General features: G+C 41.6%; 1 protein-coding gene across 4 annotated transcripts in view; it reads left to right on the top strand.

Annotated features, from left to right (window-relative positions):
• Positions 1-6394, top strand: part of OSBPL3 (oxysterol binding protein like 3) — a 97182-nt gene extending 90788 nt beyond the window's left edge. For all 4 annotated transcript variants that reach the window (XM_061464797.1, XM_061464798.1, XM_061464796.1 and 1 more), the window contains 5 exons: positions 903-1047; positions 1736-1880; positions 2948-3074; positions 3651-3773; positions 5285-6394. In XM_061464797.1, coding sequence (XP_061320781.1) covers positions 903-1047; positions 1736-1880; positions 2948-3074; positions 3651-3773; positions 5285-5381 — 637 coding nt within the window. In that variant the 3' untranslated portion in view covers positions 5382-6394. The remainder of the gene's footprint in view (positions 1-902; positions 1048-1735; positions 1881-2947; positions 3075-3650; positions 3774-5284) is intronic.
• The last annotated feature ends 15018 nt before the right edge of the window (positions 6395-21412 follow it).

The following is a 21412-nucleotide window of genomic DNA, read 5'->3' as shown; positions in this document are numbered from 1 at the left end:
GTAAGTGCTGCAACTGTGCATTGCTGCTCACACATAGGCACAGACATGCTTGTACACACAGGAGCCACAGTTATGCAGATGAGACCAAGCTATGCTGTGCTGTATTAGACCTTTGGAAGAATTAGTGATTAGGATTTAATTTAAAAAGGAAGGGGGCGGGGGGAGGGGGGAGGCAGGGAATAAAAGCCCTCACCAAACCAAAAACTGAAGCATAAAACAGAACCACTGACTCTTCAGAAGGTTATAAAAACCAAAAGGTGAAATAGAAAACATTACTCCTGTGTATCTTGAATAAAAGCAAAACTGGTAGTTTCATACTTGAGTTGAATTTCAAGCTTCATGCATTATAAACTCACAGGGACAAACTGCATGGTAAAAGAAGCTATGAATTCTTTTGCTTGAATATGGGTTCCTGGGAGAGGGTGTTATGGCTGTTCTTGTCTTTTGTACCTAGATTTGTACAGATCATAACACCATGGGGTCCTGGTTTGTAGGTGAGGCCAATAGCCATCATCACTACGTAAATCATTACTGTAAATGATAAACAGAACCAGTTGTGTATCTGTTGTTTATTGTCTAAGTAAGTAAGCAGCCACTGTAGGTAAGTGTTGAGTATAGTTTAATTAAAAACAAAATCTGCAGTGTTCCTATGCAGGCTTGTCAGAGTGCTCGTTACAGATCAACCAGTAAAATCCCTTAAGGAGCCTTCTGGGAGACAGGATTGTTGTCATAGGATTTGATTTTGAGAAGGTGTGGGGCAAGAACATGAGGCATTCCAGGGAAAAAAATGGTTTTGTGGGGTTTTTCTAATCATGTTCTCTACAATTATTTTTGTTTTTCCACAAGTTGAGGGTTCATTTGACCACAGAATAAGATTTTTCTTGTGTGTATTTTTCTTACAGTTCTAAAGACCATTTTGCATGGAACAAGGTGACATCTTGCATCCATAACATTTTAAGTGGGCAAAGATGGATTGAACACTATGGAGAGATCATCATCAAAAACCTCAATGATGACACTTGCCACTGCAAACTGACTTTCATAAAGGTAACCACAGCAATAACCACAGCAGTGTTGGCAGTGCCTTTTCTAACGGACGCAGCAGTGTGTGGATGCTCTGCTGAAGCTCAGTACAACTGCTTATGAGCTTTATTTTCCTGTATTTCTCTGTAATTACCTGTGGTTCTTTGAGACACTTTAACTCTGAAGGAACTGCTGTTCACTAGATAGAGCCAGATAAGAAACAGAAGCAGCAGCTTTCTCGGGTGATTCCAGTGGAGGTGCAAAAATGTATGAGGAAATGGAAGGAAGAAATATGATGAAAAACTACTGTGTGTTTGATGAAAGAGGAAGGCACAAGGTGTCTGCTGACAGTGGTTTACCACATGCCTGATGATAACCCATTGGCATGTGCTGTAGTTACATTCATTCACCAGCTATAGAACCAGGGCTTAGGCATGGTGCTTCACCCAGTGCTCTTTTCTAGCCCTTTGCTAGTTTTCAGAGGAGTTTAAGGGACAGGTTGTGGTGTTAATAAGCTTTTGCTTCAGTACAAGGCATCTAATACTGCCCCTAAAAAAGGTAAACAAATTAAATACAGTTCTCAATGTTAGTATTTTATTAAGCTGGTTAATAGTACTAACAGTAGTTGTTTGCATGGTGCTACTGGCATGGCAAAATCACTCACACTTCATCTCTTATGCACCTTTTTTCCTCTTGTTCCTCTTACTTCTAGGCAAAGTATTGGAATCCAAATGCACATGAGATTGAAGGCTGTGTCATGGATAAAGCTGGGAAAGTTGTGCATCGACTCTTTGGGAAGTGGCATGAAAGTTTATACTGTGGGACGACTTCATCTTCAAACTGCATATGGAGAGCAAGTTAGTGATCAGAATGGATAATGTGCAGAACTTTAAGATCTGCTTAAAGTTTATTATTTTCATCTCTTTATTAGGCCCCAACTTCTTGTTATTTCTATGTCAAATACTGGATTTTTGTCAGCACTTAAAATTTAGACCAGGAGAATACCTAATTTATCTTTAATAATACAGAGAACTTAATCCCACGGCTTCCTGCATTTTCCTCATTCTCCCTCGTTTTCATATTTGGGCATGAAGTGGGTATTGAGGACCCCAAAAGGAAGAAGGAAAAAAAGGAACAAACCCTCCCACTTCCTGTGTGGAGAAGTGTTGTGTATTTCATGTATTAAACATTGGAAGATAGCCCACAGTGCTCAGTTCTGTAATGACAGCCATATTTGAACTTCTCCCAGACTTGTGGGGTTTTGTCTACTGTAGTTTGAAAAAAGCAGTATGACAATAACATGACCTTCTGTTTAGAATCATAGAATCGTTAGGGTTGGAAAGGACCTTAAGATCATCTAGTTCCAACCCCCCTGCCATGGGCAGGGACACCTCACACTAAAACATGTTACCCAAGGCTCTGTCCAGCCTGGCCTTGAACACTGCCAGGGATGGAGCATTCACAACTTCCCTGGGCAACCCATTCCAGTGCCTCACCACCCTTACAGTAAAGAACTTCTTCCTTATATCCAACCTAACTTCCCCTATTTAACACGTTATCCCTTGTCCTATCACTACAGTCCCTAGTGAAAGTCCCTCCCCAGCATCCTTATAGGCCCCCTTCAGTTGTTGGAAGGCTGCTATGAGGTCTCCACACAGCCTTCTCTTCTCCAGGCTGAACAGCCCCAACTTTCTCAGCCTGTCTTCACACAGGAGGTGCTCCAGCAGAGAGAACAGAAATCTGTTTTGTTGCAGGGCAATTACGAAGCATGATGTTGCCTTTTGTCCCATCATTAAAACAGTCATATTCTCCCAGAGCTGAAACTGTGGTTTGGAGAGGAACAAATGAGTGAGGGGAGCTTGGAATTTTCCTCCTAAAGATAATAGTATTTAATTAGGATTCTGAATTTACTCTTCCTCTGTAGATCCAATGCCTAAAGGTTATGAACAGTGGTATGGATTCACTCAGTTTGCACTGGAGTTAAATGAACTGGACCAGCAAGCTAGGTCATTACTCCCATCCACTGATACGCGTTTTAGGCCAGACCAAAGGTAAGAAGTTTTAAGTGTCTTCCTCACATAGTTCTTCATCTTTTGTATGGTCACTTTACCCTAAGCTCCAGCTATTTTGTGCAGATACCAGCAGTGTGTTTCTATTTCTACATTAATGTTCATCTGAAACAGACATTTTAATCACTTATCAGAGATGGTCTAGTCATGATGGAGCAGTGTTTCCTAAATTGGCTCTTCGATGCTTCTAGATAACTACCTTTCAAAAAATATTAAAACTTCAGTACTTCAGGTATACAGTATACAACTGGATGTTGAGTGTCCTGTGTTTGAATAGCCAAAAACTGAGGCACTTGAAACTTCTCTCTGCAGTGGAATTTCTGCTGTTTCTAATTCCCAAGTAAAAGAATACAAAATTACTACACCTCTGAGCTTGTCATGAGACTTACTTTTCCTGAAGTGCTTTCGGATGATGCAGCTGCCTACAGATGTGGCTGTTCATCTTTCAAACACTGTGAACTGCCTGCTGCAAAGATTAGATTCTGGAGCTCTAGAGGACCTGGCAAAGATGGGGAATATGAACACCAATTGTCTCTCTCATCGCTGCTGGTGCTACAGGTTTCTAGAAGAAGGGAATATTGAAGGAGCTGAAATGCAGAAGCAGAGGATTGAGCAGCTACAGAGAGAACGACGGAAGGTGCTGGAAGAAAACAATCTAGAGCATCAGCCTAGATTTTTCAGGTACTATATAATAAGTAACATGTACTACCATGTATTGCAATTCTTGTTATAGATCTGGTTCTAACCTGCCATAAAGCAGGATCCATTTTTTTCCAGATTCTTCTGCAGTCTTGATTTTTCTACCTGGGGAATGTAGAATCTCCAGACTTAGTTAAAACTCAGAATTATATATTGTCTTTTCATTACTGCATCCCTGAATTTCTTTCTAATTTTTTACCTTTATGGCAACTTCTTTGAATTTGCCTGAGTGAATGTAGAATTTCTGATTCTTTCAAACAAGGTCAAGTGGCTGGATTTAGCTTAATTATCTCTCTGAACTGCTGCTGAATTCAGTGGGATTGCCTTGTGCAGAAGTCTGCAGAGTTGGAGCCTTTCATTTCCAGGGCCATTTTTGGACATGTTTCCTCTATTTTATGGGGAGAGAATTACCATTCAGAGGGCACTTTGTTTCTTCCTGTTGTAAATCAATTAACAGGGGACTTCAGCTATCGAAAGTCAAAAAGGAATGCTAGTGAGGACATGGCCTTTGACCTCCCATTCTGCACTGAAAGAGTTGGAGCCTAAGTGAATGTTATATGGGCCTATGTATCATAGTTAACAAATCTGGGATCATAATTTTTTTCTGGATGCATAGGTAATGTATTTTTGAGGAACACAAAAGTATTTAAAATAGGTGCAAAAAGGGAATGGCTTAGACCACTAGATGTGTGACTGGCTGGTGAGCTAACTCACCACATCAATCACGCCTACTAAAGAGAAGTAACTGTTGCTTCCAGCAGAACAGAGGCAAAGTCTAATACTTCACAATTGTATACTCACAGAATTGTGAATAAGTGAGGATTTGAATCCTTCCAGCAATGATTTGAAAACTGAAATTTGTGCTGTAGATTAAATTAACAGAATACAGAGTTTAATTACTATATAGCAGAAGTTTTACCTTGTGTTAGAGAAGATATGAATTATGCATTTGGCTTTTCAGTACTGATTTCTCTCTTCAACAAGTTACAACCCTTGATTTAGTTTCAAAATAGTTGTTTATTGTGTGAGAAATGTTGCACACTAGATTAAAAGCAGACTGATTCTTTCAGGGTAAGGTATCTAGTGCAATGAGGGTTGCCTCATGACTGAGAGCTTACAGGCTCTCTTTATGCAGTAACTATGGCAAGCCATCTTTAGAGAGGGAAAAGGAATATTTCCACTTATCCACACAAAGCTGCCTTTGAGACTATGAAATAAACGTGGACTTTATTTAGTTTTAGGTGCTAAGCACTGGTATGTGACAGTGCAGAAGGTGTGTTGATCTCAGCTGCACACTAGATTACTGAGGTGTTATCTTCAAGGCCAAGTGCAGACATACAGTTTGACTCTCCAAGCTATACTGCCCTATTTGAAGGCTGCACCTGGTTTGTGGGCTGGATTGGGTATTTTTGCATAGTGCTACATTGCATTACACAGCATGGGTATGGAAAATACAAGCTTTACATTTAAGACATCTGTTTAATCTTTAATAGGAAATCAAATGATGACTCCTGGGTGAGCAACGGAACCTACATGGACCTTAGAAAAGAACCTGGCTTTTCCAAACTGGACAATCCTGTCCTCTGGTGAAAGAGGAGCTAAATGAAGATATTCTGTGCTGCATTCTTGGATCCAATTTAAAAGAAGTATATATAAAATATACCTATCTATAAATATATCTATATATACACACACACATATAATATATGTGTGGGGTGTGTGTATGTGTGCAAGTGTGCATATCTCCAGAATTGTTCTTAATTTAGAATCCAGTAATTCATTTCCTTTACTCTATTGCAGTGATTGTTTGAATGTATAAATAGCCTGAGTTCTTTTTATAAGATATTTAATAAAATAGTACTGAATGTTAACAGCAAGAGGGAAAAGAGGAGCTTTTACACTACTTTCCAATGTGTAATAATGTCAGTTCTGAGTTAACTTAATGCCTTATTGAATTGCAGTGGAGACAGTGGCATCAGCAGTACTCTAGCTGTGCTGAGAAATCAGAGTGCAAGCCTTAGTAACTCAAATTGTAGGTAGGCTGCCACAATTCAGTAGTTAATTTGGCTGCCTCTGGGCTGGTATAAATTGCTAAAACAGGATGACAGCTGGTGTTGGAAGCTGAGTATGATCTTTTGCTGCTTGTACAAAAGATTTAATTAAGCTTTTGTTTCTATTAGCTTTCTTCTTAGCATTATGGAAGAGGTAGTTCTGAGCTTACATCAATGGTTCTACTGCCTTATATGTAAACTGTACCCAGCTAAGTGTAGTGCTAGAACTTCAGGATTCGCCAAAATTTTCCACTGGGAAAAAATTCCACTTTAGATTTATAGCCCCCAACAGGGCAAGAGGAGGAGATCCTTTGTGTATATACTGCTTGAGCACTGAGTAGACAAAGAAGCTCTCTTTTTCCAGTAAATAAAACCTATACAGAGCACGAAATCCTGTGCTTCCATAGCTTCATTTGTTTTTATTAACCTAAAAATTGCACCAGTAAGACTTTTTAAAAAGTAAGCAAACTGATTGTTTTAAGCTAGACATTTTTTCTTAGTATTTTGATATTTTCTACCTCTTAAGAAATAAACAACATATTTAAGATCTTATATTTAAAAAATGACCATCTGCCTTATGGAGAAGTGTATGGAGTCTTTGATCTTCCTCTGTTTGTTTGTTATGTTCAGATAAATATTCAAATGTCTTGCACTAAATCAGTTGCATCCCTTTCCTGTAATTTCACACATATGGCTAGATTTATGAGACTACTGAACCATAGGTCAGAAATTCAGCAGGAAACAAATGTAGCAGAAGTTGCACTTTTGAATGAAGATTATAGAGATGGGCAGTGTTCTTGGTTTTTCCATCAAATCACAATGCCACAATTCCTACCTGTCTGCAGTTCACACCTGACCCATGATTCTTCAGGTCTGTTCTATGAATGATCTGTGTACCTCTCTGGCAACAACACGGTTATAGACCTGTATCTTGTCACCACCACCACCACCCCTCTTTTCTTTTTCTTACATGCCACTTCAGTAACACAAAACATAACCAAATGTTGGCATGTTAAGACTGGCTTATGACTGGAACAACTGGACATGGCATGGATAAGGTAGACTCCTTGGGGGGTAGCAGCTTTGAAAAGCTTGCATTTTACTGTGTGCTGCATTGTGCTAAAGAAAACCCATTCAAGATGGATCCATCTGTTATATGTAACATGAAGGAAATACTATGAAAGCTTCCATGTTAAACCAAATCTGTGATGTCAGATTAGATGTATATTTGAATTTTGCTTTCTGTTACCTTGAAGCTCCATATTCTTAGGGGGAGATGAATGATTTTTCACTATTTTTCCCTTTGCCTAGGAACTCTGCCGCACTATCATTTCTGTAACTTATTACCAAAGAAGTCAGCATTACTCTTTCTGTTTAATATGTCTTTTAAATACTTGACTACAATCCAGCAACTTGCAACAAGGCGAGCTTCACATTACTATAAAGACAAAATCTGGGCTTTGATTCCAAAGGAAATCTTAACTTCTGGGGGCTGTTTGGCTTTTCAAGGAAAGTGAGGATCTCTTCGTGGCTTGTTCCCTTCCTGTGTTTTATTCTTGTACTATCAAAATATGGCAAAGAAATGAGTTGATATTTGTAATTATCCTTGCTGTCGGTAGTTACCATTTATACTAAAACTAACATTCATTTAACAACAAATTAGGGTTTTAAATAAAAAAACTTTTAAGAAAGGGAACAATATGTGGACAATGCAGTAAACTTGTTCATCGTCATATTTGGCAGCTACTGTGACTACTGTCTGATCTGATTGCTGGGTTTGTATTTTGTCTGTATGGGGGGATTTCCCCGTACTTTGACAGGTGAACTAATAGTTGATAGCACCTGAAATTAAAGAGTTAGTTGCCAAAAGGCACAGTATTCCCATGCATTAAAATCAGCAGGTTTTAAATGAAACTAATCTCATATTTGGTGGTTTTGATGTTTGGGAACTCAGACTGGCAGTGTTGCCATTTATCTTAACAGTCCAAAATATCTAAAATACATAAATGACAAGAAGCATTTATTTGGCTTAGTGCCTTATATAAAATATTCTTCAGCAAAATTCCCATATCAAGAAGGTAAACTGCAGAATTTCACTATCAGCTCCAGAAAAATAATGCATGAGAATAATCCAGGGCATTTCTTAAATACATGAAGTAAAAATCATTGCCCAAGTAGTAGCTCCTTTTGTAAATCTCTTGACACATTTGCAAACACAATATGACAAGTTGTGAATGATCCTCTGACCCCATGTTTCCGACAGCAGCATAGTTGTCCCTGCTTACTTTTGTATTGTTTTGGTTTAGTCATTAAGCTTCTGTGGAAGAAAATTGTCTTGATGTTTTCTCTGTGTATTTCTGCATAAAAATATATTCATTATCACAAACCTTAATATACTCTATACAGTTATTCTTGTTAAAATATGAAATTTTGGGAATTTTCTTCCTCAAAACTTTGTATGTGTTAATGTGTGCACAATTTGCAGTAGCTTTCTGCAATATAACTAAGACTGTTGTTTTTAATAACTGACATAGAGGGACTTCTCCCTCCCCTGTTTCTACTCTGTATGGTGAAAAGAACACACTGGACAACTTACTGCTTCCTTTCATATGCAGCAGTGATCCCCAAGCTGTTCAGCTCAGTGGATCAGTCTTAAAATTTCCTGATGCCCACTGCCTGCTGTTACAGCTTTCTTATTTGATAACTATATAAACATTACTAAGTATGACTTGGGAGGGCAGTTTGAGAAGCACTCATCTAGCACTGCCTTTCTTTGTGAATCCCTTCAGGGTAAACCACTCACAATGAATTTGTATCACGATAGATGATGGAACAGCTAAGCAGCTAAAACTGAGCCCTTGGGTCTTAAAACACTGGCTCAGTTTTGAAATTACATAGCAAAGAAAGCAAAAAAAATCCAGGGAAATAGTGGTCATAGAAGCAGAAACTTACAACTCTGCTTCCAGGCTTAACACTTGTTACAATGGGATTATGGAACAGTGTCACTTGTTTAGGAGGCTACTCTTGGTAGCACAAAGGACGCTTAAGACTGAGTGGAACTGAAATACCCCATTAATCGCTGCCTTTCTTTCTGTATCTCTGCTCTCCGAGATATGCTTTGTGTTGATTTGCCAGCACTGATGTACGTCTTTCAGATACAGCAAAGTACTTAGGTTCTGTATCGGTTCTGTATACAGAACTTAGAAAATCAGATGCTTGTAAAGAAGAGCAAAACCAGCCAGAATTTTGATAAGGAAACATCCTAAAGAGCTGTTCTTCCATCAACAAGTTTTTTTTAAGGACTAGAAGCAGGATTTCCGCTTTTAAAACCTGGCCTCTGGAGGAGGTGCTGGTTGCAAACGGTCACCTTACTATTTGGCAGTTTACTGTTGAAGCCAGATCACTGTACAAAAAGAACACAATGGGGCTGGAATATACAACCAGGGGCAGCTTTTGGATTGCACAAGGGTCCAGTGCTGGTCCCAGAAAACTCAACCAAAAACCAACCTAACCTCACCCATTCCCATGCCTCAGGTGTTTGCAGTCCTGTGTGTGCCCCCTCATGTCTAACAGTCCTTATTCAGCATTCCATTTTTCTCTTTTCTCTTTATTAAAAACAATCTGAAGAATAGAAGAACAGTCCATTCTAACAAGCTTTTAAACAACAAATCACGCCTAAGATTTAGTTAAAAACTTTCCCTCTAAACAGTGTGACCTACTTCTGTATGTTTTCCTTTACTCTGAGCAAGACTTTCCTCCCATTTGCACTCTGGAGTCAGGCGTGGTAAGGGTGGCATGCTACGGAAACGTACATGAGCTCTGTCTGATCAGTATACTCCTGATCAGTGTCCTTGCTTCTGCTTTTGTGCATCTCTTCTGTTGTCTCTAGATGCCCGGCTTTGCAGAGCAGGACGTTTCCAGCATCTATTGTTTTATTCAATACAGCACTTTTTGCATACAAAAGGGAAAGATGAAATCCAACTTTTCCACAACTGAATACATCTTGCAAGGGCTAGAGTCAGATGGTGCTATTCAAAGGAGTGATGTTTGAGAAAAAGGTTTTTTTTTGGTTGAGTGTGTTTTCATTCATGGATTATGCCTACTATAAATAAAGTCACAGGATTCACTAACTCATCCTTTCTATTTTCTAGCTACTGGTGGGTGCAACTTACTCCAGCAGCTGTGGGTTCATAAGAAACTGCACATGTTGTCTGGCTTCTCTGTTGAAACTTGGTAAATGCTGTACCTTACCACCAAATGTATTGTTGTACTGCTGAGTTCTTAGATACTGTTCTTGCTGCAGCTTTTGAAAGCAATAAGAGATTTTCCACATACATAGCTGCCATATGTTAAACAATTATTTTAAGCAGTTCCTTTTATATACGAATTGTGGATTTGATGGTTTTGTTGTATGAACCAGAACTGTATAAAAGCTTATGAGAATGTTTGGGAGGTTGATCCACAAGAGGTGATGAGCTCCTTCAGTGCCACACCTTGGAGATTGCTGGTATCCCTGAGAATCAGGCAGTCTTGTATTTATGTTAACAGTATTTTACTCACTCCAGGACTGGAAATACATACCACATGTATGAGGTATTGCATAAGCAAAGCTGCTAAATGCTGAATTTGTTGTTTGTTTTGATAGGGCATTAGTGATTTCAGAATGAAGAAAGGTATCTCGTGTTAGAATTATCACTGACTTCCAGATTTTTGAGAAAACTTTCTGTAGTCAGGATTGTTCCTGGTTTCTGCTTTTACTCCAAAAACCTGTAACAATGTTGGAGCACCTTGGTGCACAAGTTGATTTATTATTTTTGTCTCTGTAACCAATTTAGTTGGATGTTAATAAACCATACTTGCAAAAGGTCATAGAGCACCCTGACTTTTTCCCAAGGGTTGTAAGCATCTTCATCTTTTAAGTCTAGCTGCTGTAGTGATCTGTGCGTTTTACACTTTCCAAAATGGCAGGTATGAAAGAGCTTCCATCTGCCAGAAGCCTTGTTCATCACTCTCACAGTCTGTCCTATAGTTGTGCAATGTTCCAGTTGTTTACCTGCACTCACTATACAGCACTGTCGCATGGCTGTTATGCCTGACACTGGGGCAGGGCCAAGGGATAAGCTAATGAAATTCATTTACAGCTAGAAGTTGGTTTTTAAAAGCAGTTTTTAGTAGACAGATGTGCAGCATAAATGTTATGCTTTTATCATGAATGTGGAAACCACAAACCACATGTTCATAAAACAACTTTAAAAAACGTGAAAACAGAGTATTTACTGAATCAATAACTGGAAGGAAATGGTATTCATGTGGTGTTTTCTCCCTTAGAGATGGTGATTCAGGACAACTCTGCCAGTCAGATCTCAACTACGTCGCACCATGTCACCATATGTATGTAAGATGCAATACAGGTGGATTAGGATCTTGAAAAACATGAGAGTACAGTGAGTGTAATTCCTGACCAACCTATAATTCCTGACTGCAGTTCTGCAGCAGTTCCTAAGCTTAGCGTGTACAAAGATTTGGTGTGAGGGAGCATGGAAGTTCCAGGAAGAGCTGGGAAAATTGGATCAATAAATCTGTTACCACACAAAATATATTCAGCTGTTGTACATGGAGGAATAAGGATAGAGACAGAAAGAAAACCAGTTTTTATAGCAGGCAAGAATCAGCTTCTGGTTTTTGAAATCCAGCCATTTTGGTTCTATATTGGGTGAAGAAGTTTGGAACTCGTTCATCATGTCAGTGGGAATCACTTCATTGCTGTTTAATTTCATAGAGATCTAATGTGCTTAAAATGGCACCTGAAATAACCAGTGTTTAATTCAAGTTCCTGGGAAAACAGCAGTTTACAGAAGCAGTAATATTTTTGTCATACTCATAAAAGGGAGAGGAAGATGGCACAGTGTGTTCCTCATTGATGCTCTAATCACGAGCACCTAGGGCAGCAGGAACTCCTCTCAACAGAGAAATGGGTATGGAGACAATTTCTCTGGATGGGCCCTTGAACTAATGACATGCCAAGTACCAACAATGTGGTCAGTGCTACTGAGACAAAACAGGCTGTTCTGCCCTATAGAAGGGTCAGGTAAGCTTTGCTGGTATAGACCTTGCATTCAATTTGTGTTTAAGGTCAATTGTCTATTCATTTACAGTAACCTTTATTTTAAAGTCATTTTGTTTACTGCAGTGATTCAGACCATCACAGCATGAGGAAAACCACTGACAGCTGAGCAAAGCTTACTCTGCATCGTAACTGACACTTCTTGCCTTCTTTTTCTTCTTTTTCATGCCTGTTACATTCTTTCCTCTTGCAAACATTGCTCCCCGTGCTCAATTTGTTAACTTTTAACTTAGATAGCCTCTTGTGCAGGGGATGCATAAGCATATGTAGGGTTATGCTGAGTTTTATGCTGGCCAGCTACCCAATTCTGCTGTATACTTATGCATTTGTATCTTTGCTTGCTCTGTACCAAAGGAAATATTTGAAATTGCTGTGTGCAAACCCTCATTTGAGGTAAATCAGCATTGCTCTACTGAGCTGAGTATAATGGAGTCTTAAGTTAACTCTGAATTTGACTCTGTGGGCTCATTTATGGAAGTTTTTACAGGATCTTGAAACAATAATAAATTCCTGGGAGACAAAATGTTGTGTAAGAACATCAGCTGATTTTTCTGTCTGTAGTTTCACAGACCTCGGGAATCACTGTCTTTCTCTAAGTGTTAGGCACTATTTGAGGATTTTCTGAGTTGATGTTTCACTTGCTATTTTACTGAGACCAGAGAACCTGAAAATAAGATTATTTTTTTTGCATAGTTAACATTGGTTTTCTTTATTAGAACTTCTTCAATAAAAACTGCTTTCCTAAATTACAGATTTCTTACTTTCTAACTTGTGATGGAAAAAAAAACAGGAAGCCATGATAAAAGGCTGCAGTAAATCTAGTTTGAATTACTGCAGTACATGCCTTGAAAAATCCTTCCCTCCTTCGGTTTTATGAGGGCATGTGTGCAATGTCTAGATTGCTGCCTAGAGCAAGGAAGATTATGTAGATCTATCAATAGATGAGAACCTGTCTAATAGCTGAGAAAGATTTACTGTTTTGTTTACTCGTAGGTTTGTTATTATTTCAGTCACTGACAGACTGAAGATGGAGTGAACTCAAGAGATACTTGTATTCAGTGTTACTTGCACTTCAGCCAATGAAACCAATCTTGTGAAAGCAACTAGAGCTATGTAATAGCTATACAGGTATTTTGGATGAGACAATCAATTTTCTTATGAAGTTCAAAAACACTGCACTAAATTTTTAAGTCCTTTCATGGCAGAAACTTCTACTGAGGAATTTGCTTGAGAAAAAGCACCACAAGCAGGTCAGTTAGAGCAAACTGAGTTCTCTAGTTACCAGAGGATGCCTATTCTTAACTTGTTCCCTTTCATTTTGAAGAGAGAGTAAAACTTCAGCCAAAGTTGATGGAGGATAGGGAACTCACAGATATTATAGTCTCATCTTTTGTGAATAACAGAAACCGGCAAGAGACCTGCAATAGACATTGCAAGAAAGGCTGTAGTAGGAGCTTCACTGTATTTTATCTAGCTGCAGAGCTCCCTAAGCTGATGCTCATGTGAATGCTTTGGTCTTGATACCAGTGGGGATTGTCTGAAATGATGGGGAAGGGAAAGAGAGCAAAGAGTATATGTTGTTGAAATAAGATTCTCAGTATTGAAATGTGCTGTCACAAGGTCCTCGCTAAAAGAATGACTGCAGTTCATGCTTTCCCAGTAGTGGTTGCTCAGTTTTCTTTCATACAAACAGTTCCTTTCCAGACACAGCTGGTCTTCCTTCTCTCTTAGAAACTGCACTCTCACACTGCGGTGTATTGGCAGTGGTGAGGCCTGATGGTAAGAACCAAATAAGCCCCAGCTCAAGCTGACTGCGACCAGTTCTGGAGAAGGAAGCACATTCCTGTGTCCTGGTTGCAAAGAGAGTAGTCCACACAAGGTTACTTGCATCACCCATTATAGATGCTACTCGCTCAAATCAGTGTGTTGTTCAGACAAACACAGGCAGTGTAAGCAGCAAGAATGCCAGTTTCAGCCTACGATAGAGGAAAATAAAACACATTTTTGTCAGAGAACAGGACTGTCTGTCAAGAGACAGAGAACTGACCTTGCTGTCTTCTGGGGCAACACTTGCATATAATAAAAGAAACTCCCATGCAATGAGGAGCCCACACAGTTTTCAGCCACTTGACAGCCCTTGCTCATTGTTTCAAAAAGAACTGTGTTTTCATCCTGCTTCCCATTAGTGGGGAAAAACCAGGTATGCTCTTACCCCAGTGTCTGTAAGACATTGCAAAGAAAACCCTTCAAGCGCTGAAACAGGAGAGCAGCAATAGCAAGCTGAAAATTTAAATGGCTTTAAGAAGAAACCTGGGTCGGAGCAATCCCATGCACAGCTACAGGTTGGGCAGAGAAGAGATTCAGAGCAGCCCTGTGGAGAAGGACTTGGGGGTGTTGGTTGATGAGAAAATGAACATGAGCTGGCAGTGTGTGCTCGCAGCCCAGAAAGCCAACCGTATCCTGGGCTGCATCAAAAGGAGCGTGACCAGCAGGTTGAAGGAGGTGATCCTGCCCCTCTGCTCTGCTCTTGTGAGACCTCACCTGGAGTATTGTGTGCAGTTCTGGTGTCCTCAACATAAAAAGGACATGGAAATGTTGGAACAAGTACAGAGGAGGCCACGAGGATGATCAGGGGACTGGAGCACCTCCTGTATAAAGATAGGTTGAGAAAGTTGGAGCTGTTCAGCCTGGAGAAGAGAAGGCTGCGTGGAGACCTCATAGCAGCCTTCCAGTATCTGAAGGGGGCCTATAAGGATGCTGGCAGGGGGACTCTTCATTAGGGACTGTAGTGACAGGACAAGGGATAACGTGTTAAAACTTAAACAGGGGAAGTTTAGATTGGATGTAAGAAGGAAATTCTTTCCTGTTAGGGTGGTGAGGCACTGGAATGGGTTGCCCAGGGAGGTTGTGAATGCTCCATCCCTGGCAGTGTTCAAGACTAGGTTGGATGAGGCTTTGGGTGATACAGTTTAGTGTGAGGTGTCCCTGCCCATGGCAGGGGGGTTGGAACTAGATGATCTTAAGGTCCTTTCCAACCTTAGCGATTCTATGATTCTATTCTATGATTCTATGAAACATGGAGCCTGAACTGTCAGCCCTGTGAGAAATAGGGTGGGTTTTCCCTTTTGTCCTCCCTTGCAGTACGCGTTTCCACAGCAGAATGTGTAGAGAGCCCCTGGAAGCTCCTGCTGCAGAGACCTTGGAAAGCTGCCCAGACTCACCTTGTAGTAGTAATGCAGCCTCGCAGGTTCCTTGGGACCCTCTGGGGCCTCTGGCTTCTTCGCCACTTGTGGTCTTCTCCTCAGTGCATGTGCTACTTTCGTAGGCTGTAGCCTGCTTCAAAGGTCTCTAGACAAAATTCTCAGTCCCTTTGTGGGTACTTAAAAATGCATTTACTTTGTTCTCCTGGAGAAAGTCCTTTCAAATTGCCCTGGAACAGGAATTGCAGTTGTTCAGTTCTGAAAGAGCCAGAGCTGACAGCAGGTAATGAGAATGGGGGCTGAGGAGTTGCAAATGTACTGGGAAATAAAACAAAGGAGGCACAAAAAACAAAAGGGAGAGACAAAATTTGTTTTATATCATGACAAAGCTATTGCTACAAATGTAGTAGATGAAAATGTGTCTGTCGTTATCCAATGAAATAATAATGTTAACTTCAGAACATGTTGTGAGGTTTGACTACAGCCGTGCTCCAGTTCTGTGTCAGTGTAACACAAACACCATCCAGCTGTCTGCCTCGTGAGGAACAGCAATCACACGCTGCAGGTTCTTTGGAAACTTCTGCCCAAACCATTTGTGCCTGCACTTGGATAGTGAGTGCTTTTGAGGGCATACACACCCATTCCAGAGATGCTAGAGGAATTGTGTGAACCACAATAAACATGGGGAGCTGATCAAAGAAAACTCTTCCGACAGTCAGCTTTCCTCTCTCCAGGCAGCTTCAGTCACAGGCTCTTGCCTGAAGGCCATTTAACTCCTCTTGTTTTACCAGTTTTGTCCTACACCCTACGTATTCTTTAGATATGCTTTTCTTAGTTCTTCCATTCTCTGTAACTTTAAGGATGTCTGTAAATAAAAAATCAATATGAACTGCACTAACTTTAGGATCATGTTTTTTACTGACCTAAAAATGTGACAGTAAAACAACTATGAGTGGAAGTATCATTTATTAAATCAGTATGTATTGTGTAATCATTTACAATCAGTTGTACCTAGCTGCCTGTAGTACTAGGCACTGTGCAACTACACTTTAAACAGTGCCATGTGCTGTATAGTCATATTTTAAAGAACCCTGCTACAGTGCTTACACTCCGAAAGGTATATGTGTGCAGAGACACAGAGGTGAAGTCTCATTTTTTGGAGGCTCAGTGACAGGTATCCTCTGTTTGTAATGTTCCACTGAAAAAAATCCTAATATTTGTTATTTTAATACAGTTTGACTCTGTAGGTCCTGTTCTGATCACCTGCTAATGGTCAGTTCCATCTCTCTTTCAGAAGTGAACAACTGGAATTCCTGTTCCATTCCTTTTGGCTAATTAATGAAGAAGGCCTGCTACTGAATAGCTTGAACAATACAGCAGCCAGCTGGTTTTTGATAAAACATTGATGAGCCCAGATGGTTCATAATAAGCTATTATGGAAAAAGACTTTTGAGACACACAAGAAACGTTATCTATTCCTAAGTGTTTATCATTACTGTAAAAGAAATAAGTTCTGTGGCTGCCATCTAATCTACAGTTTAAAGTTAGAAGCACTTAGTTCATGCAGCTTCATGCAAACTGTCCTCGGTGCTACTGTTGGAGAAATCACAAGATGACTCTTTAGGGGGCCACAATCGATGAAACATGATCCCAGCCTACCGTTTCTGACTATTTTCTTAAAATCATGGTGAAATCATCAAATAATCACAAGGTTTTCGTAAATGTTTAGAAAGTTATAGTCACCCTACCCTAAACCACATCCATTAGCGGTGAGAGCTTTCACAGTGACAGAAGGGAGCCCTGTGCCACAACATACATGCTACAGGAAGGCAGTTAGGACACTATTTCTCCCCATCAGTACTTAAAGCACCAAGATCTGGCTGAGTTACAGCAAAAAGGCTATGCTGAGTTATACTGAACACATCTGCCTCCTTCTGCATCTCAGTGTGGGATGCTCCAACTGTCCTTCAAAGGGATTAAAAGATCCAGACGTAAACCATTTTTTCCTCATACTGGTCCCTAGAGGTAGCAGAGATGAACCTGACACTATCAGACAGCCTCTAAATAGTGACCAAACTCATCTCACTAGCAAAATCTTTGAGTGGTTAAAGATGTCCCCTTCTTATCACTGCTGCCAAGGACCGAATGGCTTGGCCCACGTAAACAGATATAGAAATGCAACAGAACAGTGCTCTGGCTGCTATGAACTCACAGGGTCCCCCCTTGCTTCCTGAACCCTCTCTCTGGTCTCCCCTGAGCAGGACACAGCCACTCTTTTCTAAGCCTGTCCCTAGCTGCTGGAAGCGTGGCAGGGCTGATGACAGCCACAGCAGCAGGAGAGTCAGAAAGCTATTGTGTGCAACAGGAAATGTTTTGGAGGACTGAAGGCTACAGGCAAAAACTACAGATCATCCCACCAAAACAGCTGATGAATTTTAATGTGAAACACAAATGAGGCTGGAGAGTTGATCTGAAACAAACAAAAACTGCTGCTCAGATCTTTTGTTCTTGCAGAAAGAAATGGGGCGGGGGGGAAAAGAAGTTCATTCTTTGGCTGGTGATTTGGCTTATGCTGCTGGACACCTTTAAAAAGATTCGCTACCCAAGTATTCTTTTTTTTATAAATAGAAGCCCAAAACAATTTCACACTTTCTTCCCATTTCCTCCACAGAACTGAAGCCAGCAGACCCTTCTCCAGCCAGTGTGAGGATTTAAAAAAGCCTAGCATGCAGCAGCAGGGAGCACTGGACAACCTCCTGACACACCAATATGCAGGCAGAATTTCAGTGAGCACTTTCCAGCCAGGCTGAATGCAGCCCCAAACAACTCAGTGACAGCTACAAGGCATTATGTACCATTAGTACTGCTGTTAATACTAGCCCTGTGAATGCACTTAGAGAAGCTTTTTAGGATAGAGGATGAGACAAAAAAATATTGCCATTAAGAACCCCTCCTTTGCAGCCAATTTTGGACTTACAGCCCTGTGCCAACGGCTAAAAAGATAAGGCCATATTATGCCACGATACAAAACAAAAAAGTACTGCTGATAGAAGTAACGCTGATAGGATGCAAACCCCTTTTCTGTACCTGGCAGAAATAACCATTCTGCAATGCTGACATCTTGTGGTGGCTCGCTCAATGTTTTCTTACCTTAGTATTACACCTGGGGAACTTCACACATAACTATCGTGCTGTTTTGGGGTTGTTTCTTTTCCATTCAGACTACCATCTTCTGTGTTACTACCCACTTCTGTGCATTACTGATTTCTTAAGTTGTGGCTGTGAAGTTGTCATGTCAATTGTCTCACTTATTTACTTAAATGAAGTAGCCAAATCTTGTCCTATACCAAAAGCAAGTTGTCCAAGAAGTAAAAAGTTTCTGTTTTTCTCCTTCTGCTCGTTCTTCTGCAAGATGGTCTTCTCATGCAACAGTAATGCAGAGAATCTTCTGATGCAGAAGCGACACACTTCATGCTCAGGAGATGGAGTGTGTGGCAGACAGATCCCAACACTCAAATGTGTACTTCTCCAATACGATGTTCTCCCTGCTGTCATCCCATGAAGGCATGAGTTGTGACTGCAATACACCTGAAGGGCATTTCCACAAAGACTGAAGGCTCAAGGTGGGTGTTCAATCCCAAATGTCTCCTATTTGCAGTCACTATTGATAATAGTCTTCAAAGCCTCCAAGTTAATTGCTGCATAGCCCCAAAATTGTTTTCTAACACCCAGACACCTGTGTTCCTGTCTCTTCTAATTAGAGAAGCATCTGAAAACTCTCCTGTATTGGCTTGTATCTCTCAAGTGGATATATTCCTGCCCAAAGCTTTTTCTTGAAAAGATGGAAATATTCCTGGTGTGGGCACCCTTTATTTGGTGTGCATGCAACAGATGGTAACATCCTTAAAATGACTAGCAAGTTTCACTGGTTTTATTTGTGTCCTCCTTCCCCAGTGAATATTTCCATGGCAATGTGGTTCAGTGCAACTTCCTGCCTCGACTTCTCAAAATATGCTTTAGCAGACACTCGCATTTGAAATGAATCACACGTTGCCACTCCCTGGAAAAACACATGACAGCTGATGAAATATGTGCTATTACTGGCCACTGTGGGAGATTATTGCTGGAGCTAGAGATTCTGAAGCTTGGCGCTGCTTCTAAAAAGAGTTCTCTTGAGGATGTGTGGGTGCTTTTCCTCAGGATGAGGCTCCAAGAGTGGAATTTTATATATATAAATATATATATTAGTCAATGAAAGTAAATTATCACAAATGCAGATCTTACTTAGTTCCATTTAGGCTATCTGCAAGCAGGTGCAACCCCAGAAGGGAAATCTACTTATCATTAGTTCACTAAGAATGTCATCTGTGGGAGTCAGAAAGGGGTGATGGATTAAAATCTGCTGAGATTAATTGGAAGTTTTGGATAATGAATATAGTTAAACAGAAGGGAAGAAATGGGTGCTTTTTTGCTGTATTACCTGCTGCCTCTCACCCAGGACTGTTCATTTAAGGACATGCAAATTTCAACATCCATTTGCTCCAAAGCTCAGGTGTTACTCTATTAAGAGGTGGTGATGCGACACTCATGACTGTACTCTGCAGCTTTAAATGCTCTCTTCAAACCATAAGGGAAGTACCTGGCCTCCAGCACAGTTTGCTTGAACAAGATTTCTTTGAGGTCTATTATCTTGATAAACTACTCCTTGGGTTTCTGCAGACTCATCTGTTTTTCACTGGCTCAGTCCTTTCCCATCACAAACAAACAAGTTGTTTCATTCTCATGTTGCATTGCTTTCAGAGGGCTGTGATACAGTGAGGCAGGTCAGTACTTCATGCTGTGGCTCATGAACCTGACCCCATGCTTAACTGATCATATTGCTCATTTTCTGCAGTGCTCCTGTTCAGGGACTCTGGACTGGGGATTTTGGCTTTGAGTCACAAAATCATAGAATGATTTGGGTTGAAAGGGAGCTTAAAGCTCATCCAGTTCCAACCCTCTGCCATGGCAGGGACACCTTCCACTAGAGCAGGTTGCTCCAAGCCCCATTCACAGCCTTGAACACTGCCAGGGATGGGGCAGCCACAGCTTCTCTGGGCACTCTGTGCCAGTGCCTCAGCACCCTCACAGGGAAGAACTTCTGCCTAAGAGCTCATCTCAGTCCCCCCTCTGTCAGTTTAAACCCATTATCCCTTGGCCTACCTCTAAATGCCTGTGTGAAAAGTCCCTCTTCAATTTTCTTTAGGCCCCCTGGAGGCACTGGAAGCTGCTCCAGGCTGAACAAGCCCAGCTCTCTCAGCCTGTCTCCATAGTAGAGGTGCTCCCGTCCTCCGAGTACCTTCATAGCCCTTCTCTGCACTCACTCAAGTAGGTCCATGTTCCTCTTGTGTTGGGGTCCCCAGAGCCTCATGCAGCACTGCCGGTGGGGGGTCTCATGAAAGCTAAGCAGAAGGGGATAACCACCTCCTTTGACCTGCTGGTCACACTGCTGATGGTGCAGCTCAGAATGCAGTGGGCTTTCTGGGTTGCAAGCTCACACTGCCACTGGGAAGCTCCTGTTTGAACCAGGCCAACTTCGCAAAGCCAAGAGTACCAACCCTGAAGCTGCACACCTGCAGCCAGTGCTGTTGCTTCCAGCAGATTCTGCACACAGGCCACTGACCCTCTGCACCTATGCCCATGGGAGAAGTGAGCTAGGTTTGAGAGGACGTCACAAAAATTTCCTTTAGAATTGTGTCACAGAACACGTCAGTCAATTGTAACTAAAGAGAAGCAATTGCCTGTGTTATTTGACGGGAAGCAGCCACGCAAACCCAGCTTTCCATCGCCTTGGAGAGCTGATGGGCATAACCGAGCCCTCCACCTCAGCCCCTGGCAGACCACACCGCCACACCGGGCGGCCCCAGACGGAGACCTCCAGCGGGATGCCCTGCGTGCAGCCACCTCACGGCAGCACATTCAGCCCGCCGAGATGGTAAGGCACACCCGGTGCAGGGATGTAGAAACAGCCACGGGGCCGGACAGCGGCAGCGCTCCTGCCCCGCACCATGTGCTGGGGCGGCGGCCCGGCGCCGCAACATGGCGGCCACGCCTCGGCCAGTGTCCCGGGCGCCGCCACCGCGCCCTCCCGCGCGGCCTGAGCACAGGCGGGGCTCGCACGCCTCACGCCTCCCGCCTCACCGCGCCGCAGCACAGCGCCGGCCGGAGCCTCCTCCGGTGTGCCGCTACACCCGGAGCTTCGCCCCC

The sequence above is a fragment of the Pezoporus flaviventris genome, unplaced genomic scaffold (genome assembly GCF_033815535.1).
Source record: "Pezoporus flaviventris isolate CSIRO_AGI_PZ_B2104156 unplaced genomic scaffold, CSIRO_AGI_Pfla_v1 ptg000037l, whole genome shotgun sequence".
NCBI classification, from domain to species: domain Eukaryota; kingdom Metazoa; phylum Chordata; class Aves; order Psittaciformes; family Psittacidae; genus Pezoporus; species Pezoporus flaviventris.
Note: the sequence above shows the minus strand (reverse complement) of the source record. Positions and strands in the feature narration are given on the sequence as shown.